General features: G+C 42.9%; 2 protein-coding genes across 5 annotated transcripts in view; one reads left to right on the forward strand and one right to left on the reverse strand.

Annotated features, from left to right (window-relative positions):
- Positions 1-24,937, forward strand: part of atat1 (alpha tubulin acetyltransferase 1) — a 51,024-nt gene extending 26,087 nt beyond the window's left edge. The window contains exons 2-12 of one of the 4 annotated variants that reach the window (XM_068332621.1): positions 15,813-15,891; positions 17,814-17,905; positions 18,169-18,226; positions 18,332-18,445; positions 19,631-19,732; positions 20,622-20,667; positions 21,015-21,089; positions 21,510-21,693; positions 23,545-23,630; positions 23,723-23,810; positions 24,589-24,937. In XM_068332621.1, coding sequence (XP_068188722.1) covers positions 15,813-15,891; positions 17,814-17,905; positions 18,169-18,226; positions 18,332-18,445; positions 19,631-19,732; positions 20,622-20,667; positions 21,015-21,089; positions 21,510-21,693; positions 23,545-23,630; positions 23,723-23,810; positions 24,589-24,868 — 1,204 coding nt within the window. In that variant the 3' untranslated portion in view covers positions 24,869-24,937. The remainder of the gene's footprint in view (positions 1-15,812; positions 15,892-17,813; positions 17,906-18,168; positions 18,227-18,331; positions 18,446-19,630; positions 19,733-20,621; positions 20,668-21,014; positions 21,090-21,509; positions 21,694-23,544; positions 23,631-23,722; positions 23,811-24,588) is intronic. The other 3 variants (XM_068332623.1, XM_068332624.1, XM_068332622.1) reach the window with 3 other exon arrangements.
- On the reverse strand, positions 8,684-13,656 carry LOC137607120 (zinc finger protein 737-like). Its single transcript, XM_068332612.1, has 3 exons — positions 13,387-13,656; positions 12,728-13,231; positions 8,684-10,359 (listed from the first exon to the last, which is right to left on the reverse strand). Exons 1-3 carry the CDS (start codon positions 13,556-13,558, stop codon positions 8,807-8,809), a joined length of 2,229 nt encoding a protein of 742 aa, XP_068188713.1. The 5' UTR covers positions 13,559-13,656; the 3' UTR covers positions 8,684-8,806.
- Positions 24,938-26,163: the final 1,226 nt, after the last annotated feature.

A 26,163-nucleotide genomic window follows, 5' to 3' on the forward strand; every position in this document is an offset into this window, starting at 1 on the left:
TAGGAAGTCGTCCAGCTTTTTTATTCCGCTGTAGCTGAAGGTATGGATTCAGAATTCCACTGGTTCAAATCGATAGAAATGGTGAATATACTTCCTTCACTTAATTCTTTTTTTTAATTCACTCAGGACTGAAAAAATTCGTGGACTTTAATTCCAGTTCAATAGGAGAGCTGGTACATTGATCCACCTTAAAGAAAGTAGTTTAAATCAATCAACTGGACTTGTCTAAACTTCCTTGAGGACGGTTGTGATTTACATTTCTCCGTACGTTTTCTTTTGAAGAATTACCACAGTGACAGAAAATATTTCTGAGAACATTAATTGGTTAATATGTATTTGACTTTACTCAGCTCCTTTGACAGATTCCCTGAGATTCTTTATTCATCAGCTGATTTACTTTTCAAGTATCTACCCTGCAAGATTGGAATTTAAAATTACTCACTTGATTGTGAGAAGTTTATTTTTGAAATGAAACATAGAAACAGAACAGAATCTTCACCTACATATTCCGAAACAATGCTACTTTAACACAAGATGGTCACATTTGTTTATTTATTAATTTAGTTGGGGTCTTTTTTCAGACGTCATGACAATAGACTTCACCAACTTTAACTAATTTGTATCATCGACAACATTTGATGGGGTGACGGGTAGAAGGCTTGTGTAGTTCTTGTCCCCAGAATGAATGAAACACTTCTCATCTCAATGTTTTCATCAAAATCAAATATCCATAACCTGTCTGGTAGAGAATATTCTATCAATGGCACTGAATGACCAGCTCAACAGTTCCATTGTAGATGAGCAGGACACTTGACAGTGTCTTATGTATCTCTCCAGCCTCATAGAATCTCTCAGTCGCTGTCACTAGTCCTTCGTTTCTCTGATCAATGTCTCGGAGGTCACCCAGAGCACAGTCACATTGACATTCTTGGAAGGAACAGCAAGTTTTGTCAATGTTATAGATCACATGTGTCAAATTCAAGGCCCGGTGGCCGAATGTGGCCCGCCACATCATTTTATGTGGCCCGCATGAGCATAAAAGCTAAGAGTGTCTAAAAATAAATGGTTCAAATCTACATTTCCCACAATGCAGTAATTAAACCCATTTCGACTTTAACAAAGCTATCTTGAACAAAGTTAATATCTTTACGTGTTTGATGTTATTTTTCTTTATTCACTTGGATAGTTTGATCCTTGATTCATGGAGTTCTGTGGGTTTAATAACCTGACAAAATAAAAGGATTCATGTCATTTTTTAATTATTTGTTTACATTTTATATACTGATTATAATCCCCGCAGGGAAATTAGTAGCATACTCTAGTTAGTCCAAATAAAATCATGCATATACTGTATATGTGTGTACAGGCCCTGAACACAAACTCACACATGGGGCCTGTAAGCATGCAGAGGAGGTGAAGTGGCAGGCAGCTCCTTTATTGGTGCACCCCAAATGAGCAACTTGTAAGAGGGACGGTGCCTTGCTCAAGGGCACCTTGGCAGTGCTCCGGAGGTGACCTGACACCTCCCATTGTCAGCTCACCTCCGGATGTTCTTTTTGGGTGGGTGCGGGAATCGAACCGCCGGTCTTTGAAACATTGGACGACCTGCTGTACCGCGCACCTTACCATAGAGCCACTGCCAGTCAGAGAAAGAAAGCAAACATTTTTTTTTGTGCAACTGTACTGTTTGTAACTTGAATAAATCAGTGTTATTTAACATTAAGGAGTTACATTTCTTACATTACATTGAGTTACTTTTATAAGTTACATCTGGCCCTTTGAGGAGAGCCATTATGCTCATGTAGCCCTTGGTGAAAATGAGTTTGACACTCCTGCTATAGATGGTCAAAACATGAAGTTGACTATGCCAGTGTCGTTAGAGTTTCTGTACAGCATTGTTAAAATCCCATTAAACAATTACCATATTAGGAGTTAACCAACATTTCTATCTGCGGTGTTATGTTGTTGAAATTCTGTGCTAGTCATGGATTGTCAATAACTAACACCTTGTTCGAGCACAAGGATGCTCATAAGTGTACCTATTACCAGTGCACCCCGGATCAGAGGTCAATCATCGATGTTGTGATTGTATCATCTGACCTTCGACCGTGTGTTTTGGACACTTGGGTGAAGAAGAGGGGCAGAGCTGTCAACTGATCACCACCTGGTGGTGAGTTGGGTCCGTTGACAGGTGAAACCTTTGGATAGACCTGGTAAGCCCAAATGAGTAGTGCGAGAGAACTGGCAACGTCTGGAGGAGGACTCTGTCCACAAGGCCTTCAATTCAAACTTCCAAAGGAGCTTCTCGTGCATCCCTTTAGAGGCTGGGGACATCGACCCTGAATGGTCGATGTTCAAAGCTTCCATTGCTGAAGCTGCAGCTGAGAGCTGTGGTCTCAAAGCCTTAGTTGCCTCAAGGGGCGGTAACCTGCTAACACCATGGTGGACCCCGGTGGTCAGGGAAGCCGTCCAACTGACGAAGGAGGCCTTCAGGGGCATGTTATCCCTGGGGACTCCTGAAGCAGTTGCAGGGTACCATCAGGCCAAAAGAACTGCAGTGTTGGCTGTGATGGAGGCAAAACAGAGGGTGTGGGAGGAGTTTGGAGAAGGACTATCGGACAGCACCAAAGTTGTTCTGGAGGACTGTCCGACACCTCAGGAGGGGGAAACAGGGGACCATTCAAGCTGTATACGGCAAGGTTGGGACACTGTTGACCTCGACTGAGGAGGTTGTCGGTCGGTGGAAGGAACACTTTGAGGAACTCCTGAATTCAACTACCCCAAATGACCCATCCTCTGAGGCAGAGGCAGAGCTGGAGAATGAATGGGGATTCAAATCAATCTCTTTGGGCTAAGTCACCGAGATAGTTAAACAACACGGTGGCAAAGCCCCAGGTATTGACGAGAGTCGCCTGGAAATGCTGAAGGCTCTGGGTGTTGAGGGGCTGTCATGGATGACACGACTCTGTAACATTGCATGGAAGTCTGGGACAGTGCCGAAAGAGTGGCAGTCTGGGGTGGTGGTTCCTCTTTTTAAAAGGGGGAGCAGAGGGTGTGTCCCAACTACAGGGGCATCACACTCCTCAGCCTCACTGGGAAAATTTACTCCAAGGTGCTGGAAAGGAGGGTCCGACCGATTGTCGAACCTCAGATTGAAGAGGAACAATGTGGGTTCCATCCTGGTCATGGAACAAGAGACCAGCTCTTTACTCTCGCAGGGATCCTAGAGGGGTCTACATGTGTTTTGTGGACTTGGAGATGGCGTACAATCGTGTCCATAGGGATATACTGTGGGAGGTACTGCGGGAGTACTGGGTGAGGGGGCCTCTCCTCAGGGCCATCCAATCCCTGTACGCCCAAAGTGAGAGCTGCGTTTGGGTTCTCTGCAGTAAGTCGGACTTGTTCCGAGTAGCTGTTGGCCTTCGCCAGGGCTGCGCTTTGTCACCAATTCTGTTCGGGATTTTCATGGTCAGGATGTCGAGGCGTAGTCATGGTGAGGAGGAATTACAGTTTGGTGGGCTGAGGATCATATCGCTGCTTTTTGCAGATGATATGGTCCTGTTTACATTATCGGCCTGTGACCTGCAGCACTCACTCGTCCAGTTTGCAGCTGAGTGTGAAGCTGCGGGGATCAGCACCTCCAAATCTGAGGCCATGGTCCTCAGCAGGAAGCCGGTGGATTGCCTTCTCCGAATGGGGAATGAGGTCCTCCCACAAGTGAAGGAGTTTAAGTATTTTGGGGTCCTGTTCACGAGTGAGGGAACAATGGAACGTGACAGAGAATTGGGGCAGCAGGAGCGATATTGTAGTTGTTTTACTGCACTGTTGCCACAAAGAGGGAGCTAAGCCGAGAGGCAAAGCTCTCCATCTACCGTTCAGTCTTCGTTCTTACCCTCACCTATGGTCATGAGCGATGGGTCATAATCGAAAGAATGAGATCGCGGATACAAGTGGCGAAAATGGGCTTTCTCAGGTGGATAGCTGGTGTTTCCCTTAGAGATAGGGTGAGAAACACTGCCATTTTCAAGGGGCTCAAAGTAGAGTCGTTGCTCTCTCGCGTGGAAAGGAGTCAGCTGAGGTGGTTTGGGCATCTGGTGGGGTTGCTTCGGGGTGCCTCCGTAGGTAGGTGTTCCTGGCACGTCCAGCTGGGAGGAGACCTTGGAGCGGATCCAGGACCAGGTGGAGGGATTTTATCTCAACATTGGCCTGGGAACACCTTGGGAACACCCAGTCTGAGCTGGTGGATGTGGCTGGGGAAAGGGAAGTTTGGGGCTCCCTGTTAAAGCTGCTGCCCCCGCGACCCGACTATGGATAAGCGGTAAAAGATGGATGGATGGATGGATGGATGGATGGACTCCTACGTTTTTGTGGTAAGAATTTGTTGGATGCCTTATAGATGAGTTGAGCAGTCCTATAGCTTCTGAGGTCATGTGATCTAAGTAATTACGATGTAATGAATGAACTGATTTGTGTACTCTACAATGGGTGTTGTGAAGAATTCTTATGGCTTTTTTACTGAGTAATAGAGGCTGTATACCGCTTGTATATGTTTCCCCTAACCTCCGGGCAGTGGTTCAGATAGGGCAGAACTAATGCACAATACAATATATAAAGCACCTCCTTTATCAGTTTCTGGGCTTTCTATGACATGGACACACTTTGGCTAGTTTATTTTGCAGTTGTCTTACAAGAGGCTTCAGGGGTAGCATCTCATCAAGGATCACACCTAGCACTTTGTATTCAGGAACATGTTCTATGTTTACCTCGTTGAAAACTATAAAGCTTCTAACTCTGTGTGGATTCTCATGTGCTTTCTGTAAGTATTTTTCCATTTAGTCTTTATCAAATGTTTCACACCTCTAAAGCTTCTCACATATGTGGACTATCCTGTTTTTAGCCAAACCACTACTGGACCTATTCCCTTTCCCACATGTTTCACACCTGTAAGGCTTGTCACCCGTTTGGATTTTCATGTGTACTATCAATCCACTATTGCCCATAAAATATTTCCCACATGTTTCACACCTGTGTGTCATCTCACATGTGTGGATTTTCATGTGGGATTTCAACGTCTTGTGGTTTGTGTAACCCCTCTTACATATTTTACAAACATACGGTTTCTTACTGGTGTTACTGGTTCTCTGGGACTGGAATTGTGACTCAATCTCAGCATCTTTTCTGCTTTTTCTCCTCGCTCATCATGGCTGAAGGATACATGAGAGCTGTTAGAGATCAGCAGGTTAGTGTTTGCTGCTCCCACCACAGAGCTTATAACCGGCATGTTGTCAACAGACTGTGTGCTGCACCATCTTCACCTTTCATGTCCAGAGTCTGATCTTCACTGTGGTCATTTTCCTCATCAGTAGGAGTCAACATAATAGCATCAGTCTCCTGCATTAGTACAAGCTGCTCTTCCTCCTGACTGTTGTGGAGTCTATCTGGTCTATACTCCCTCAGGTGCAGAAGCTCTGGTTCCTCTTCAGGTGTAGAAGCTCTGGTTCCTCTTTCAGGTGTAGAACCTCTGGTTCCTCTTGGTCCATACTGAACTTCACCTCCTGGTTCCACAGCTGCAGATCAGGAGGAACCTCCACTTCCTCCTTATAGATATGATGCTGTGGGCCATCTGGATGGACAACAAAAGGAGATCCGCGTTACTATGAGTACAAACAAATACTATCACACAAACATGGACATGCCAGGAAATAAGTTACATTTGTTAAAATATGGATGAATTGACCGTCAAATCTTGTTACGTTCATTAAATGACGTTTTGTATACCTATCCTGCGTAAAATCAATTCAGCTCTAAGGCAGAGATCCAGCAGTCGGCGTTAATGAGTTCTCTTTTCTTCGTTCTTGAGAGTAGTTTTTGTAAAGCTCCAAAAACTTCCTCCTAAGCACCTGTTAGTCAATTTACAACTAAATTTCCCAAAGAGTGAAATGGAGACATTTTGTTAACTGAACTAAATACCACAAAAAGTAAGATAAAAGAGACTTTCACTAACTTCAGGAACGTAGAAGGTAACGATACTAAACATATTTGCTGAGTTACGCTTGTTGTCACCCAGAAATACCTCAGACTAGGCAGTTGTCCAGGTTTTTTTATTCCACTGTAGCTGTCGGTATGTAATCAGAATTCCACTGTTTCAGATCGATAGAAATGGAGAATATACTTCCTTTTTTTTTTCATTTCACTCAGGAATGTAAAAAATTGTGAACTTAAGTTCTAGTTAAATCAGGGCACCAGTCGTCTCAGAAACATTGTAGTCCACCTAGAGTCTGAGAAACGTTGAAGTCCACCAAGAGTCTGACAAACATTGTAGTCCATCAAGAGTCTGAGAAACATTGCAGTCCACCAAGAGTCTGAGAAGTATCATGGATCATCTAGAGTCTGAGAAATATTGTAGTCCACTTAGAGAGCCTCAGAAACGTTGAAATCCACCTAGAGTCTGACAAATGTAGTCCACCAAGAGTCTGAGAAACATTGTATTCCACCCAGAATCTGAAAAACATTATAGTTCACCAAGAGTCTGAGAGAAATTTTCGAGTCTGAGAAACATTGTAGTCCACCGAGAGCACATGTGTCAAATTCAAGGCCCCGGGCCCGCCACATCATTTTATGTGGCCCGCATGGCCCCGCCACATCATTTTATGTGGCCCGCGTGAGCACAAAACTACATTTCCCACAATGCAGTAATGAAACCCATTTTATCTTGGACAAAACCATTTTGTTAATCTTAAAAGTTAATATCTTGACTTGTGTTTGATGTTATTTTCTTTATTAATTTGGATAATTTGATCCTTGATTGACAGAGATCTGTGGGTTTAATAACCTGACAAATTAAAAGGATTTATTCTGGAACAGAGAGACAAACATATTTTCTTCTGTGCAACTACAGTATAATGTTTGTAACTTGAATAAATAATAAATTCAGCGTTATTTAACATTAAGGAGTGACACTGAGTTACATTTAGTTCAATGGTTCTTACCCTTTGTTCGATCGAACCCTAGGGGTTCGGTGAGTCGGTCTCAGGGGTTCTGCGGAGACAGAGGTCAAGGCAAAACACCCGACACGATGTTTTGTCTTGACACGATGTGATTTTGTCTTGACAGTGTTTTTGACGAACATACACGGCACGAATCACTGTGATTCTTGTGTACGTTTGACACATCGTGTCAATTCGTGATGACACGCCCCCCTTAGCCATCACTGGCTGCAGGTGATCACGTGACGCTACATCGATTAGCTTACCTGTGCTACAGGGGATTTTGCGCACTCTGTAGTCGATTTATGCCTGACATAATAGTACGTCATCTTATTGCTTTCTTAATATTTTAATTCATAGTAACTATGTTGAGCGAAAAAAGAAAGTGGTCCGAAGAATATGTGCAACGTGAATTTACATGTACTGTATAACGGAACGTGATGGGAGTCAGTATTCTGCATGATTTGCAATGTCAAGTTGAGCAACTCTAGTCTTACACTGGCAAAAATAAAGGAACACTTCCTTAAGCTGCATGGAGAACAAAAGAAACAGACTTCGCTGTAAAATGACATCAGAGTAACACTTGCCAAGGTGAAGCCACGCATATCTGAACTGGTCTCTCAATAACAACAGCAGAAGTCACACTGATTTACAGGTAGGTCATTTCATGTCAGTTCATGCAGTCTTGGTTTTGTTCTTTGAAAAAGGTGACATTATTGCACAATTCATTAAATACACCAGTAAAACATATACTTATGTCTTAAATTTGAAAAAAAAAATTATTGCTTTTTTTACTAAAGAAGGGTTCGGTGAGTGAGCATATGAAACCGGCAGGGTTCGGTACCTCCAACAAGGTTAAGAACCACTGATTTAGTTAGATGGGGTCCGGTGGGGTGTACCCCTAATTGCATCCCGCTTCAAAGTAGTAGTGTGTTGTGATCGTCAGCGTTTGTGTGTTCATCCATTAGTTTTTTTTTTCATTGTTGAATAAAATATCTGACCTCATGGTTCCCTTCCTGTCATCAATTCCATGTGTGATAAAAATGGACAGGAGTTGAGGGAAGTCACCAGCAGTCAAGGAAAAGTCAGTCTCCCAATCTGGATGTTGTTCATAACTGGTAAACATTGTGGTCTGTCAATCTGAAAAATGTTTGATTTAGACATTAACTCATTGGCTCCCAGGCATTTTCAGTGCGCTGTATCTCTGTACTGCCAGCGCTTCATAGCAATTAATCTTTAATGGACTTCCTCCGACACGCCGGACATTCATCGTTTTTTTCTTTTTGTTCTTGACCGATCACAAGATGCTTGGTTCAGAGCTTCACGTATTCGCTCCTGGTGAGCTCTGACATACACAAACTTTGTTGCATCATCAGTTGCCACAGCTTCTCCATCTCCCTGTGATTCTCCATCCTCTGTTCCGTACCTGGATCAGTGCTGTTGCACTATTTACTGTTGGGACAAATCTGCAATATGTAAACTAATTGCTTTAATTGCCCATTTAAAAGTCCTACAGCTACCTACCTATTTATATTCACAAGGAACGTTATTAACCGGTTCGGGAACAATATTGTTTTGTTCTTAAAGGTTCAGGAATGTCAGTTCATTGATGGAACGTGAAACTGGAAACGTAATTCTGTTTCTGTTCGGAGCAACTCGATTGGCAAAAAATTCTGGTTCAAAGCCCTGGTCCTGTACGTCCTTTATTCATTTCATATGAAATCCATTCACGTCAGTAGATGTTTGTGCTTCATGTTTGTTGACCAGCTGTTTTATCTGTCAAAAACGTACCTGAAAAGGTCTCCACACATTGAAAACTATCAGGCTTCTAACTCTGTGTGGATTCTCATGTGCTTTTTGTAAGTATTTTTCCATTTAAAGTTTTTATCACATGTTTCACATCTGTAAAACTTGTCACATCTGTGGACTGTCCTGTGATGAGCCAAACCACTACTGGACGTGTTCTCTTTCCCACATGTTTCACACCTGTTAAGCTTATCAGCTGTGTGGACTCTCATGTGTTGAGCCAAATAATCACTTCTTTTGAAACCTTTCCCACATGTTTCACACATATAGGGCTTCTCACCTGTGTGGATCACCTTGTGTCTTCCCAAATCACTGCAGCACCTAAAACCTTTCCCACATGTTTCACACCTGTAAGGCTTCTCACCTGTGTGGATTATCTTGTGTTTTCTCAACCTACTATTGTTAATAAAACCTTTCCCACATGTTTCACACCTGTAAGACTTCTCACCAGTGTGGATTTTCTTGTGTGATACCATAGCGCTCCTGGAACCTAAATCTTTCCCACATGTTTCACACCTGTAAGGCTTCTCACCTGTGTGGACTATCTCGTGTCTTTTCAACCCACTATTGTTAATAAAACCTTTCCCACATGTTTCACACCTGTAAAGCTTATCAGCTGTGTGGATTCTCATGTGTTGAGCCAAATAATCACTTCTTTTGAAATCTTTCCCACATGTTTCACACCTGTAAGGCTTCTCAACTGTGTGGATCATCTTGTGTCTTCCCAAATCACTGCTGCACCCAAAATCTTTCCCACATGTTTCACACCTGTAAGGCTTCTGACCGCTGTGGATTTTCTTGTGTTTTTTCAACACCTTATTGTTAATAAAATCTTTCCCACATGTTTCACACCTGTAAGGCTTCTCACCTGTGTGGATCATCTTGTGTAATGCCAACCCACTACTGCACCTAAAGCCTTTCCCACATGTTTCACACCTGTAAGGCTTCTCACCAGTGTGGATTCTTTTGTGTACTATCAACCCATTATTGCCCATAAAATCTTTCCCACATGTTTCACACCTGTATGGCTTCTCACCTGTGTGGATTTTCATGTGGGATTTCAAAGTCCTGTGGTTCGTGTAACCCCTCTTACATATTTTACAAACATAAGGTTTCTTACTGGTGTTACTGGTTCTCTGGGACTGAAACTGAGACTCAACCTCAGCATCGTTTCTGCTTGTTTCTCCTCTCTCTTCATGGCTGACGGATACATGAGAGCTGTTAGAGATCAGCAGGTCAATGTTTGCTGCTCCCACCACAGAGCTTATAACCGGCAGGTTGTCAACAGACTCTGTCTGTGCTGCACCATCTTCAGCTTTCATGTCCAGAGTCTGATCTTCACTGTGGTCATTTTCCTCATCAGTAGGAGTCAACATAACAGCATCAGTCTCCTGCTTCACTACAAGCTGCTCTCCCTCCTGACTGTTGTGGAGTTCCTCTGGTTCCTCTTTCAGGTGTAGAAGCTCTAGTTCCTCTTGGTCCACACTGAACTTCACCTGGTTCCACAGCTGCTGGTCAGCAGGAACCTCCACCTCCTCCTGCTTACAGACATGATGCTGTGGGCCATCTGGAGGGACAACAAAAGGAGTATCACGTTACTATGACTACAAACTAATACTGTCACACAAACACAGACATGCCAGGAAATCAGTTGTTTGTTAAAATATGGATGAATTGACCGTCAAATCTTCTGTTTCGTTCATTAAATGACGTGTTGTTTACCTATCCTGTGTAACTTCAGTTCGGCTCTAAGGCAGAGATCCAGCAGTCGGCGTTGATGATTTCTCTCTTCTTCGTTCTTGACGGTATTTTTTCTTGAAGCTCCAAAAACTTCTTCAGCAGCTTTTAGTCCATTTACAAATGAATTTCCCAAAGAGTGAAATGAAGACATTTTATTAACTGAACCAAATACCACAAAAACTAAGATAAAATAGACTTTCACTGACTTCTGGAACACAGAAGCTAAAGCTACTAAACGTGTTTGTTGACTTCCGCTTGTTGTCCCCCAGAAAAACGTCCGACTAGGAAGTCGTCCAGGTTTTTTTTTCCGCTGTAGCTGAAGGTATGGATTCAGAATTCCGCTGGTTCAGATGGGTAGAAATGGAGAATATACTTACTTTTTTTTTTTGGTTTGTATATACAGTGCGCCCTCATGCATTCGCGCAACAAGGATTGTGACTCCACCTCAACGTGGATTTTTAAACAGTCACGTGATACCGTACGCGCATTCTATTGGCTGATAATATCTGGAAGTTTGCTATGTTCCGTCAGGCCCAAAATTCTTTAGACAGTCTATCAGAGTGTGGGAAAAGGTAATAGAGATAGAGGGTGGTTTAACATCAGTCTGGGGAGGGACATAAACGTTTAAATAATCATGAATAAGATAAATAGATCACAATCTCGGATTCCTCAATCGCATGTGGTCCCTGGACTGCATTGTCATTTTCAGTGCGCTGTATCTCTGTACTGCCAGCGCTTCGTAGCAATTAATCTCCTTTGGTGGACTTCCTCCGTCACTCTGGACATTCATCGTTTTTTCTTTCTGTTCTTGACCGATCACAAGATGCTTGGTTCAGAGCTTCACGTGTTCGCTCCTGGTGAGCTCTGACATACACAAACTTTGTTGCATCATCAGTTGCCACAGCTTCTCCATCTCCCTGTGATTCTCCATCTTCTGTTCCGTACCTGGATCAGTGCTGTTGCACTATTTACTGTTGGGACAAATCTGCAATATGTAAACTAATTGCTTTAACTGCCCATTTAAAAGTCCTACAGCTACCTACCTACTTATATTCACAAGGAACATTATTAACTGGTTTGGGAACAATATTGTTTTGTTCTAAAAGGTTCAGGAACATCAGTTCATTGATGGAACGTGAAACTGGAAACGTTATTATTCTATTTCTGTTCGGAGCGACTTGATTTGCAAAAAATTCTGGTTCAAAGCCCTGGTCCTGTACGTCCTTTATTCATTAATATGAAATCCATTCACGTCAGTAGATGTTTGTGCTTCATGTTTGTTGACCAGCTGTTTTATCTGTCAAAAATGTACCTGAAAAGGTCTCCACACATTGAAAACTATCAGGCTTCTAACTCTGTGTGGATTCTCATGTGCTTTCTGAAAGTTTTTTTCCATTTAAAGTTTTTATCACATGTTTCACACCTGTAAGGCTTCTCACATGTGTGGACTCTCCTGTGATGAGCCAAAGCACTACTGGACCTGTTCTCTTTCCCACATGTTTCACACCTATAAGGCTTCTCACCAGTGTGGATTCTCTTGTGTGATATCAATGCGCTATTTTCCGTAAAACCTTTCCCACATGTTTCACACATGTAAGGCTTCTCACCAGTGTGGGTTCTCTTGTGCCTAATCAAATCACCACTGGAGCTACTCCCTCTCCCACATATTTCACACCTGTAAGGCTTCTCGCCAGTGTGGATTCTCTTGTGTACTATCAACCCACTATTGTTAATAAAACCTTTCCCACATGTTTCACACCTGTAAGACTTCTCACCAGTGTGGATTTTCTTGTGTGATACCATAGCGCTCCTGGAACCTAAATCTTTCCCACATGTTTCACACCTGTAAGGCTTCTCACCTGTGTGGACTATCTCGTGTCTTTTCAACCCACTATTGTTAATAAAACCTTTCCCACATGTTTCACACCTGTAAGACTTCTCACCAGTGTGGATTTTCTTGTGTGATACCAACGCTCTCCTGGAACCTAAACCTTTCCCACATGTTTCACACCTGTAAAGCTTATCAGCTGTGTGGATTCTCATATGTTGAGCCAAAGAATCACTTCTTTTGAAATCTTTCCCACATGTTTCACACCTGTAGGGCTTCTCACCTGTGTGGATTTTCATGTGGGATTTCAAAGTCTTGTGGTTCGTGTAACCCCTCTTACATATTTTACAAACATATGGCTTCTTACTGGTGTTACTGGTTCTCTGGGACTGGAACTGAGACTCAATCTCAGCATCGTTTCTGCTTGTTTCTCCTCTCTCTTCATGGCTGACGGATACATGAGAGCTGTTAGAGATCAGCAGGTCAATGTTTGCTGCTCCCACCACAGAGCTTATAACCGGCAGGTTGTCAACAGACTCTGTCTGTGCTGCACCGTCTTCAGCTTTCATGTCCAGAGTCTGATCTTCACTGTGGTCATTTTCCTCATCAGTAGGAGTCAAAATAACAGCATCAGTCTCCTGCTTCAGTGCAAGCTGCTCTCCCTCCTGACTGTTGTGGAGTTCCTCTGGTTCCTCTTTCAGGTGTAGAACCTCTGGTTCCTCTTTCAGGTGTAGAACCTCTGGTTCCTCTTTCAGGTGTAGAAGTTCTGGTTCCTCTTGGTCCACACTGAACTTCACCTCCTGGTTCCACAGCTGCTGGTCAGCAGGAACCTCCACCTCCTCCTGCTTACAGACATGATGCTGTGGGCCATCTGGAGGGACAACAAAAGGAGTATCACGTTACTATGACTACAAACTAAAACTGTCACACAAACGCAGACATGCCAGGAAATCAGTTGTTTGTTAAAATATGGATGAATTGACCGTCAGATCTTCTGTTTCGTTCATTAAATGACGTGTTGTTTACCTATCCTGTGTAACTTCAGTTCGGCTCTGAGGCAGAGATCCAGCAGTCGGCGTTGATGATTTCTCTCTTCTTCGTTCTTGACGGTATTTTTTCTTGAAGCTCCACAAACTTCCTCTTCAGCAGCTTTTAGTCCATTTACAAATGAATTTCCCAAAGAGTGAAATGAAGACATTTTGTTAACTGAACTAAATACCACAAAAACTACGACAAAATAGACTTTCACTGACGTCGGGAACGCAGAAGCTAAAGCTACTAAACGTGTTTGTTGACTTCCGCTTGTTGTCCCCCAGAAAAACGTCCGACTAGGAAGTCGTCCAGGTTTTTATTCCGCTGTAGCTGAAGGTATGGATTCAGAATTCCACCGTTTCAGATGGATAGAAATGGTGAATATACTTTTTTTTTTTTTCATTTCACTCAGGGCTGAAAAATAATGTGGACTTTAATTCTAGTTAAATCAATCAACTGGACTTTCATCAAGTTCCTTGAAGACTGTTGTGATTTTGATTTTTCCGGAACTTTAATGCTGGACCTTCTGTTATGAAGAATTACCACAGTGAATTAAATATCTCTGAGAATATTGAATTGGTTTAGTTAATATGTAATATTCACATATTAAATATTGAATTTTTATGAACATTTTTAATTCTATATACTGATCTGATCCCCGAAGGGAAATTAAGAGAACAGTTTGGTTTGTATATACAGTGCGCCGTCACGCATTGGTCATGCCCCTTGAGGGGGCATGGGAGTTCGCCCAACCAGTCTACATGTGTTTTGTGGACTTGGAGAAGGCGTTCGACCGTGTTCCTCGGGGGGTTCTGTGGGGGTGCTTCAGGAGTATGGGGTACCAAACCCCTTGATAAGGGCTTTTCGGTCCCTGTACGACCGATTTCAGAGTTTGGTCCGCATTGCCGGCAGTAAATCGGATTTGTTTCCAGTGAGGGTTGGACTCTGCCAAGACCGCCCTTTGTCACCGATTCTGTTCATAACTTTTATGGACAGAATTTCTAGGCGCAGCCAAGGCGTTGAGGGTGTCCCGTTTGGTGGCCTCAGTATCGCGTCTCTGCTTTTTGCAGAAGACATGGTGCTGTTGGCTTCATCAAGCCGTGATCTCCAACTCTCACTGGAGCGGTTCGCAGCTGAGTGTGAAGCGGTTGGGATGAGAATCAGCACCTCCAAATCTGAGACCGTGGTCCTCAGTCGAAAAAGGGTGTAGTGCCCTCTCCGGGTTGGGGATGAGATCCTGCCCCAAGTGGAGGAGTTCAAGTATCTCGGGGTCTCGTTCACGAGTGAGGGTATGATGGAACGGGAGATTGACAGTCGGATCGGTGCAGCGTCTGCAGTGATGCGGACTCTGTATCGGTTCGTCGTGGTGAAGAAGGAGCTGAGCCGAAAGGCAAAGCTCTCGATTTACCGGTCGATCTATGTTCCTGCCCTCACCTATGGTCACCAGCTATGGGTCGTGACCGAAAGAACGAGATCCCGGATACAAGAATCCGAAATGAGTTTCCTCCACAGGGTGTCCGGGCTCTCCCTTAGAGATAGGGTGAGGACTTCGGTCATCCGGGAGGGACTCAGAGTCGAGCCGCTGCTCCTCCGCATCGAGAGGAGCCAGATGAGGTGGCTCGGGCATCTGGTCAGGATGCCTCCTGGACGCATCCTTGGTGAGGTGTTCCGGGCATGTCCTACCGGGAGGAGGCCCCGCAGGAAACCCAGAACACGCTGGAGAGACTATGTCTCCTGGCTGGCCTGGAAACGCCTTGGGATTCTCCTGGAGGAGCTGGACGAAGTGGCTAGGGAGAGGGAAGTCTGGGCTTCCCTGCTTAAGCTGCTGCCCCCGCGACCCGACCCCGGATAAGCGGAGGAAGATGGATGGATGGATGGATGGTAGTTTAAATCAATCAACTGGACTTGGGTAAAGTTCCTTGAGGACTGTTGTGATTTTAATTTCTCCGTAACTTTTCTTTTGAAGAATTACCACAGTGAAAGAAATTTTTTCTGAGAACATTAATTGGTTAATATGTATTTGACTTTACTCAGCTCCTTTGACAGATCCCCTGAGATTCTTTATTCATCAGCTGATTTACTTTTGAAGTATCTACCCTGCAAGATTGGAATATAAAATTACTCACAGAATTCCACTGTTCCCGATATTCCTAACCTAGAGTCTGAGAAACTTTGTAGTCCACCAAGGGCTGGGAGTTTGCATGTTCTCCTCATGTCTGCATGGGTTCTCTGTGGGTTTTCCGTAGGGGGAAACCATGGTCCAAAAAGATGCAGTAGAGGTCAATTGGTGTCTCTAAATTGCCCAAGGTGTGAAGGGTCAGTTCTGTTTCTTGACCAGGCCTCCTGCCCAGTGTCACCTGGGATATGCACCATTTGTGCGACAGCCTTGCGCAGGATGAGTAGTTCTAAACCATGAACAGGTCCATTTGTCTTTGCAGGCCAGATCTTCAGGCACAAATAAGCAGTGTTATCGATGAACTCGGAAAAGCCTCAGCAATGGTGAGTCTCTCTAAAGTGTGTGTGTGTGTGTGTGTGTGTGTGTGTGTGTGTGTGTGTGTGTGTGTGTGTGTGTGTGTGTGTGTGTGTGTGTGTGTGTGTGTGTGTGTATGCGAACAACCAATAGTCCCACCCAATTAGGAAGACAATAAAATCCACAAATGAGCCTGTGGTGTCCTACCTGTGGGGTGAAAACCACTTCAGATGACGACCCTAATGGAGCTCATTGAGAGAAGACCAAGAGTTTACAAAGCTGTTATCAAAGAAACAGTCTAAAATAGAAAACATATTTAGAGTTCTTTCACTTCTATGTTTTCTCTATAATTTCATATATCCCCATAGTTCTGATGATTGACATAGTGAGGAAGACGTGAAGGGGACGGGACACACCCAAAGAAAATGAAGCAGAAAATCAATTTTAACAACACTGAGAAAAGCTAGTAATATAACCGAACCATTAAAAATTAAGATATATGTATGTGTATATAATATCCAGAACCATCTGAAGTTTACCAGTGACCACCTGGAGGATCCAGAGGAGGAATGTGAGAAGGTCATGTTGTCTGATGAGACAAAAATAGAGCTTTTTGGTCTGAACTCTCACCGTGTTTGGAGGAAGAAGGATGAGTACAACCCCAACCGTGAAGCATGGAGGCAAAGGGGACAGGACGACTGAACCGTACTGAGGGGAGGATGGATGGGGACATGTAGCTCCAGATCTTGACCAACAACCTCCTTCCCTCAGTCAGAGCAGTGGAGATGGGTCATTGCTGGTTCTTCAAGCATGACAACAGCCCAAAACACAGCCAGGGCAGCTGAGAAGTGGCTCCAGAAGAAGCATCTCCAGGTTCTGGAGCAGCCTAGCCAGTCTCCAGACATGGACCCAATAGAAAACCTTTGGATGAAGCTGAAAGTCCGTGATGTCAAGCAGCAGCCCCAAACCTGGCGGAAGACGATCTATGTGGAGGAGTGGACCATACTCCTGAAACCTGAGGGATCTGGAGAAGATCTGTGTAGAGGAGTGGACAGGAGTCCTGCTGCCGTGGACAAACCTGATCAATGATCAAGAACTACAGGAAACGTGTGATCTCCCACTGTTGAAGAGACTGTGGGAGACAGAACCTATGATTGATATTAAAGACTTTTACAGACTTTATTAATGGGAAAAGCTTCTAAGCAGTTGTCAAACATTAAGTTCATGGTCATACCTCCTTCCTCACATTTGCAACATCAACAACGACATCCAAAAAAGAAAAAAAAGGGCTGACGGGTAGAAGCCATTTGGCTTGTAAAATACCCGTCCCTGTTCATGTGTTCGTCCGTCTGTCCGTTAGTCCACCAAATATCTCCACAACCGTTGTAGATAGAAAGATGAAACAAAAAGCACATTACTGAGGCAGCAAAGTGGATAAAAATGAGATGATGACCTTGACCTTGAGAAAAGTAGGTCAAGGTTAAATTTAAACTTTTTGACAGTCAGGAACAGGGTACGATAGAAAGACGAGGGAGAAGGCCAGTGTGAGTAAGACCATGACAGTAGGTCAAAGATCTAGCTTTGATCTTTGACCTATGCAAGTTGGTCAGGGTAAAATTTTGAATTCAGTGGTGTCGCGGGATGTTGCAGTCTGTGACTGCCTTGGTACTAGTTTCATGTTTTGTCAGTGACTTTTAATAGTCCGTTCCGTGTGATGTTTTATCGTCCTCCGTCTTTATCTTGATAATGAACAATGCAGCGAACATCTCATCTTTTCCTTACACAAATATTTTGGTCTAACAGGTGATATTATTGGCCTGATCGGCTGCCAGGCCTGTAAACTTATCCATAACAGTCCAAACTTGATTTAAAACATCTCCACAACCATCATCTGTCCTGTTTACAGGAAACACCAGACACTTAAGCTTAACTTGAACCATTGTGTCCCCAGGCCCAACAGCTTCCAGCTCCCATCACCAGTGCTTCCAAGCTGCAGTCCCAGCAACACCAGCTGTACCTGCTGAAGGAAGGAGAGAGAAACGGGTAGGTACACACCCTCCGCCTTCATCCGTCACACACACACACACACACACACACACACACACACACACACACACACACACTCACACACACACCCCCCACTGCCCAGTGCCTGTCAACACGAGTGCTCCCACTGAATTAAATGTTGCTCAACTGGTAAACGTTTACAAGCCGCCACAAGAATCCAACCATGAGGGGCTCGTTTGCCAGACCTCACCCCCACCCAAACAAACCTCTGTCACTGAATATTCTTATCCTGCAAACAGAGGACGAGGTGCGATTGTGGGATTTCTCAAGGTCGGCCACAAGAAGTTGTTTCTGCTTGTGAGTCAATGTTTCCCATATCTCCTTTTAAGGTGAATCTAAAGTCATGAATTGAAGGTGGAACGTGTGTGTGTGTGAACGTGTGTGATTGTTTCTCCTCTCCAGGACCTACAGGGTGTACACATAGAGGCGGAGCCACTCTGTGTTTTGGATTTCTACATATCAGAGAATTTGCAGCGACACGGCTACGGCCTGGAGTTGTTTGACTTCATGTTGCAGGTGAGCGTTGCTTTATCCGGACCACGGTTAGAGAACTATTACGACCCATCTACATGCAGCCCAAACGTGTGTGTGTGAGGTTGTGGTTGGTCAGGAACATCAGTGTTCTCATGTGCGTGCGTCATTGCGTCTTTGACGCACATTTTCCAATCGTCAGACAGCGACGCCAGCTTTAAGTGCAATTCCATTTAACAAAAACATTCACAATTTTTCTATTTCTCCTACTTTAATTTCGAACCTGGAATTCCCCATTATGTTCTTGTCGCAAAGCTCAGCTGTGAGATTCTGCCTTTTAAAAATCGACCAAACGGCAACACGACGTCTGCTGGTTTTACACACTGTAGTGAGAGAGGAGTTAGTCAGACCCTCCAGAGCAACAAGAAGAGTCCTGTTGGGTTTGTCTGTCTGTTAAGGCGCTTTGAAATGTCTGCTGATGTGATTACGAGATATAAAAATAAAAGTTGATTGATTGATTGATTGATTATCACCATGCCTCCGAAAAAGATGCAAAATTTGTAGAAAAAGCAAGTGACGAGTGCTTTCTTGAATAAAGAACAATCAAAAGTTAATGAAGGAAAAGAGACAGATATTACCACAGATATTACTACAGGTATTACTACAGGTATTACTACAGATATTACTACACGTATTAGTACAGATATTACTACAGATATTACCACAGATATTACCACAGATATTACTACAGATATTACTACAGATATTACTACAGATGTTACCACAGATATTACTACAGATATTACTACAGATATTACTACAGATATTACTGAAATCTGTGTGTGAAGGTTCTGTCAGCTTGGTGCAGTGTCCACAGGAGAATATAGGAATTAAAAGAAAATAAAACTATTAAGTGAAAAGCAAAAGTGGGGGGAAATTGTATTACATCTTTGTTTATTTCTAAAACTGTTTTTTAATGACTACCAGGTTTTAACATGTTGTTAAAACTAATATAATTTTACTTTTTTTTCTTTTTACTTAAACAGTTATGACATTGTTTGATGTTTAACTATGGACTACTGTACATAGGTTACTGCTGTAATAAACAGCTCTTATGAAGAGGAAAGGCTGACCTGTGTCACAGCAGGAGTCTGATCCCTGTAGTATAACTGGTGCTCACATGTGGTGGGTTTCTTCTTACTGCTGAATGTTTTCATCTTTCCGCTGTAGCACAAGAGCCTGGAGCCTGTTCTGATGGCGTACGATCGGCCATCGCCAAAATTCCTGTCGTTCCTGGCAAAGCATTACCTTCTAACCAAGAGTGTTCCTCAGGTATGTTCTTTACTTTACCACCAACGTAACACCGCATGTTGGTTTGTTTCAATCTGCTGCACACTGTACTAAAAGCTAAAATCAGAACTGAAGAGGCCTCTTCAAACTTTAAAAGGAACTCCAGTTCCTTCATATTCACCTAGCAAGAATCACAACGACCTGCATGAATGAGAATCTTCACCAACGTATGTAAATAAACTCCGTCCAGTTCAAACAGCTGTAGATCATTGAGACTGTTTTCCATTCTTTGTTCTTCTTTCCATCTTGATTTTCAACTCTTGACAACTCTCATTTATTTTTATTTCAATCTATTTGCACATGATCTGTTTCCTCTGTCTTTGTGGTTTTGGTGGTTCTTTAAAGGTCTCACGTTACATGAAATACTCGTGTTAAAATAAAAAAAGTATATCCCTGACCCAATTCATGGGAAAAATATTCTATCAGAATCTATTTCCCGGAAAACACCTTTCAAATCTGAGGTCAACAATAACGTCATAGTGGATTTGATCTCTCCTCCAGGAAGGAGACTCTGCAGGTCGGCTGTCTGAACTTCCCTGTATAGAGGGAACTATGTGGGCAAAAGGGTATATTTACATTATGCAAATAAGTTTTAAAAAATGAATGAAATAAAATGAATTAATGTTTAGTTTTGGCCCTTTGTGCCAAATCAATATTTGATCTGCTTGTTTCTGTGTTTTAACAATAAATGAAATAGTTGGTCCAGACAAATTGAATATGTGTTCAAGTTCCAGTTACGCTTGAACAAAAACCTGACACTGTAATAATATTCAGGGTTTCTACACAGACAGAATGATTTCTATTTGTATTGAACGCTAACTTCTGTCCTTGTGCATGTTTATTTACCTCCTTTAAATTCTGTTCTGTCCAGGTCAATAACTTTGTGGTGTTTGAAGGGTTTTTCCTCAACAGATCAGGTAACATTTTCTTTACCTTGATCCTCTCAGTTCTGTTTTCTTCACATTGTTGAGGAGGTTTACAAAAGTCAGCTTCTGACGTCCTGAGCTGCCAAACCAATGCCAATGTCGCTGGTGTTTCTACGTCTGTCCTATCTGTAGGGTTATAGCTGTCAATGTACTAACTAAAGGACAGTATGTAGGGTTATAGCTGTTAATGTACTAACTAAAGGACAGTATGTAGGGTTATAGCTGTTAATGTACTAACTAAAGGACAGTATGTAGGGTTATAACTGTTAATGTGCTATCTAAAGGATAGTACGTAGACTTTTATCAAATGTTTTTGTTCTCTGTGTTCTTCTTCACAGCAGCCCAGTTGAGGAAGGTCGCTGTAAAGAAGCCAGAGGGAGAGATTAAACCCTACTCTCTATTGGAGAGAGAAGGTAAAGACCGTGGGACACTTTTACATTTCCAGATTGATATTTCAAACTTTAAAGCTTTGTGAATCAAGTCAAATACAGTGAGGGGGTGTTGGGTACCCCTATTTTTATTGTTTTTTTACTGCTCTCATGCCAACTCATTTTGGCAGTATATTTCAACAATGGGAAAATCAAATAGCTCGGATGAATTTGAAAACATTTAAACCAAATAGAACGCTCAGAGCGTTTCACTTTGCAAATTTAGGGCCAACACCCCAAAAGGAATTAAAGATGATGTCAGTGCAGATGCTTCTTCTTTATAGTGTCTTCATACCCTAGAGGTCGGTTGGTCATGTGACATAAACGTCATCGTCTTGAACAAATAAACTGTTTGTATTTTACTTTGAAATAAGAAGATTTTCCACTTTTGTTTTGTTCTTCCAGCGGTGCGCCAGGAGCTGGGCTCTCGTCCCTGGCCGTTTGCTCCTGCGGACTCCCCCCGGAGGTCCGTCTCCCACCTGTTGAACGTAGGATCCTCCCCCAGCAGGGGGGCCCCGGCCCCCAGGACAGACAGAGATCAGAGCCCACAGTCGCCCCTCAGAGATCGCTGCAGGACGAGATGCTCGAGGTGTGTCAGACATTCACATTTAACAACATGGACGTGTTAGAGTGGAGTCATCAATGGTCTGGACCAAAGATCATTGATTAGACATTTCAGCATGAATTCAATGGATGAATACTTCTTCCTGTTCAGGTTCAGGCCAGTAAAATGAATGATTTATAATTGTAAATTCTAAATCATGAATGAAAATCACTTTTTTAACCGATATCTGTTAGACTGTCAGTATTCTGTTGTTGTTGTTTGTGGTTGGAAGTTTCTTCTCGTTCTGATACAGCAGAACCTCGAGATACGAGTTTAAGTCCAACAACATTTAACCATTTAAATAATGAAAATCACTTTAATCCGTTCCAGCCTGTAAAAACACCCCAAACCCCCTAAATTATGAAAACAAAACATTTTTATCAACAAATAGACACTCAGACTTTACCTGTGAATAATTAATTATATATAAGTTACGTAAACAATGATAAAGAAAAGAAACACAAAAGTCACGAGAACACACGAGCTACGTCTTTACTCCACCAACGAGAATGAGATCAGGTCTCACTGATGATGTATCCATCCGCCAACACGTGGTAAAGAACGAGATCCGGTCTCACTGATGTCGTATCCATCCGCCAACACGTGGTAAAGAACGAGATCCGGTCTCACTGATGTCGTATCCATCCGCCAACACGTGGTAAAGAACGAGATCCGGTCTCACTGATGTCGTATCCATCAAAGGTGGTTTCCTGAAACACAACACAATCTGGAGGTTCTACTTTATGATGTGTGGTTGGGTGTGACTATCTTATTGTTCTCTTTTGGGGGGGGGGGGGGGTTGGGTGTGTCTTGTCATTCTGTTGTTGTGTGGTTTGTTGGTTCTTATTGTTCTGTTGTGTGATTGGACATTCCTCTCCTGTCCTCAGTGTTTTTATCGTTCTAATTGAGCCCCGCCCCTCCTGCTGATTGGTTACCAGGTTTCTAAACACTTCACTTGTTTCCCTCTCTTCCCTTTCATTGTTTTGTTCATCCAATCATTACACTTCTCTTCTTTTACCCCTTCGGTTCTTCCTGTTGATCCTGGTCACTCCACCAGTTCTTCTCATGGGTCTCAGCTGGGCTTCCATTGACCCGTCTCAGACCAGCACTGTTTCTCCTCCCTTCAGGGGGGGTGTTGTCTCATCATAGCCTGTTTCTGGGGGGGTGGACCAGTAGCTGAACGTCTGATTCAGTCAAGACTTTCTAAAGTCGAGAAAACGCCGCAGCTCTGTTTTTGTAGACCCAATTCAGAAGACCTTCTCTAAACTGTGTCCGTCAGGTGACCTTTTTACACTGAATACAAAGCAGTGTTGGGTATGATGTGCTGATTCCCACTGGGGACAGTTAGCGGATTTTACCAGTAGCAAACGGCAAAAATATGTACTGTAAACAAGAAAACATTAGATAAATTTGTCAAGGAACCAATGAGGTGATCAGAAACGTCTTCGGGCTTTTCCTACAAGTCCAGTTGACTTAATTCGTTACAGTACTATTAATGTTAGTGACTAATCGGATCAAATGTGTGAAGTAAATAAAGAACCTACTTTGGTTTCTGTGATTGTGTGCAGTTTGGTGTTTATTATGCAGGTTTCAGTGTTTGCTGTCACACTTAGCTTTAGCGCCTCCTACCTGCTTCATATTGTGGTTTTTCTTTTCATCAGTTTGTTCCCCGTTCCGTTTGATCCTTGTTTCTGTTTCATAAGTTTTTTTTCCCTCTTTAGTAATCATGTTTTTCCTTTGATCTTTTTGTTACTTTCGTCCCTTCATCCATACGCTCCATCCTCTCTCTTCCCTCTCTTTCCTTGCTCTGCATGTTTTTGTGTTTCCTCCTATCAGCCGACAGGGTCTAGTTGCCAGAGGCATCCTGTACAGTCGGCACATGGACAGTCTGGCTGTTGGACGACTGGACACACACTTACCAGGTAAAGATTCATCAGAATGAATGAGAATGATTGATTTCCTTTCCTTCCTTTCCAGCTTCTTCCTCATGTTCTAGTGTGTTTTGCCTTCGTAGGTCTGAGAGCATCAGCGGATCAGTCAGACTCACACAGGTCGGCCAGGACTCGCACACATCCCAACAGGTATTTACCCCATTGCATGGGGTAAATATGTCTGAACCAATAAGAAAGACACAAGCACACTCTGGTGGCTCAACAAAAACATGCAGACATTATTGCTGAAACACCATATTTTCCGCACTATGAGGCGCACCAGATTATAAGGCGCAGTCTCAATTACAGGCTCTATTATTGTATTTAAACCAACCGTATTATTGGGCACACGCTAAAACAAGGTGACATAAGCTAAAAAAGATTTATCTTTTTAAGCAACGGATTCGATCCTTCAACTTGTGGGGTGATTGTGGGGGCAGTGTCTTGCTGCAGACAATGAAGATCATGTTTCATTCTAACATGACAGCATTATTGTATATAGTAATATATATCATATACATATCTAATATATAACTATATATATAAAACTATATATATATATATTTATAGTATATTAAAAATATGTGGTTATAATGGGAGTCAATCGGCCCATTTTTGACCATTTTAGGTATTGTGTGTACACAGTGAAAATCTGCTATTCTATACATGTCCAATGACGAGCATTAAGGAATTTAGAAAATAAAGATCAATGATATTACTGGCAAAATTTCATATATTTAGCCTTTTAACAGGCTGATTTACTGAGAGAGAAACACGTGACAGCAACGAAAGTGTCACTTTTGGGCCCAAACAGTTCCCAAGGGTTAAGGAGGATATGGTGGATTTTCTGACTCAATACTGTAACGTTTGTCTGCACTAACAGTCATTATGCATTAAATTTGTAGGCTATAATTTTTGCCAGCATTTCTTCTTCCTCTTCTTCGCTCAGGTCCCAACCCCCTCCTCTACCTCTGTGCGCCTTCAACAAGAGATTCCTCAGTGGCCAGACCTCCGTAGACCGGACCGACACACCGCTGGACGGAGACGACGGCACCATCGGCGATGAGCAGAAGATTCAGGCTTTGAATGGTCCTCAGACAGGAAGTGCGTCGGTCCACCACAGTCCGAGCGACAGGAGACGAGGCTGGTCATACACTCCAGGAGAGAACGCCTACACCGCCCAGTGGGTGAAGCAGAAGCAGGGATATTACAGCACCTGGCTGTGGTGATGGAGTCAGTTCTATGACTACAGACCATTCAGATGAAGGAATGTTGAAAAAAAAACAATAAAAAATCTTTTCACATTGAATTCCAGGATTGATTTATGGAGATTATGTTCATGATATTATAAACTGTTGAAAATCAATGTGAAGAATGTAGCTGTGTGTCAGTCTGTGTGGTAGATGTGTGGAATGATTTGAAGGTGTAGCTTTGGGTTAGGGCGTGTGCAGCCCCACGGGTCCTAAGAAGAATCAACGTTATTAATCCCGAAAGGGGAACATAATAATTTATAATAATCCCAAACCCGGATAAATGCAGAGGCTTGCAGCAGGAAGGACATCCAGCATTAAAAAAAAAAAGAGCTTTCATCAAAATAGAAAAAGTATGACACGTCATGTCGGCCACTGACAGGGCAACAGGAAGTCTTTAGATTTTTATGGTTTCGAGGATCATCAGTTCCAGATCAGGGGGACTCAGGTGCATTTACAAGGTGAGCTGTTGACCTAACTGCTGAATTAAAGGGATCCTATTGCTGAAAACTTTTTTTTCGGGTCTCCACATGTACATAATGGTCCTCCCTAACCCTACCAAGTCCTAGAATCTGGAAGACAAAGGGGTCCCGTATCGACTGGTTCGCTGAAGTTGTCCACGAGTCCAAAAAACGATTGTTTCAGATCAGAATAGTGAACCTTCCTAAATTCCTCTTAGGAGCACCATCAAGTGTCCTTGACACTGGCTACCGGCACCCCAGATGTATCGGCAGCACATCGCAGGGCCTCACAAAAGACAAGAAACCACTCACGCACACACTCACGCTTACGGACTATTTTGGAGGGATCAGTTAATGTAAACTGTCTGTTTTTGGACAGAGAACCCACAAAGACACAAGGCTAACGTATAAACTAATCGAAGGAAATACTCTAATCATCTAAAATGTCGAATGGAAAATCAGTTATGAAGGATAAAACACTTCATGCCCACAGAAACAATGAAGTTGATGAGGTCACACATTGAATTTATTGTTGCTAAACTCAGCGTGAAAAGTGACTTTTAAATGCGACGCAGAAAAACGGACATCCTTCAATACTTGGCTGACAATCCACAGCAGTTTAAATCATATTTCTGTTTCTTTGATTCATATATATTTATTTAACTTGTGTGATTATTGCTGCTTTTTTTTTCAAGATATTAAAGCAGGTGTTCCTCTACTGGCGTGAAACATCTGTGTTTGGTAGAGTACTTCATATTAATGAAAAACATTTTAAGTTTCTACCACACAGATTACCAGCACTGCCACCGGCCT

The sequence above is a fragment of the Antennarius striatus genome, chromosome 14 (genome assembly GCF_040054535.1).
Source record: "Antennarius striatus isolate MH-2024 chromosome 14, ASM4005453v1, whole genome shotgun sequence".
Lineage (NCBI taxonomy): Eukaryota > Metazoa > Chordata > Actinopteri > Lophiiformes > Antennariidae > Antennarius > Antennarius striatus.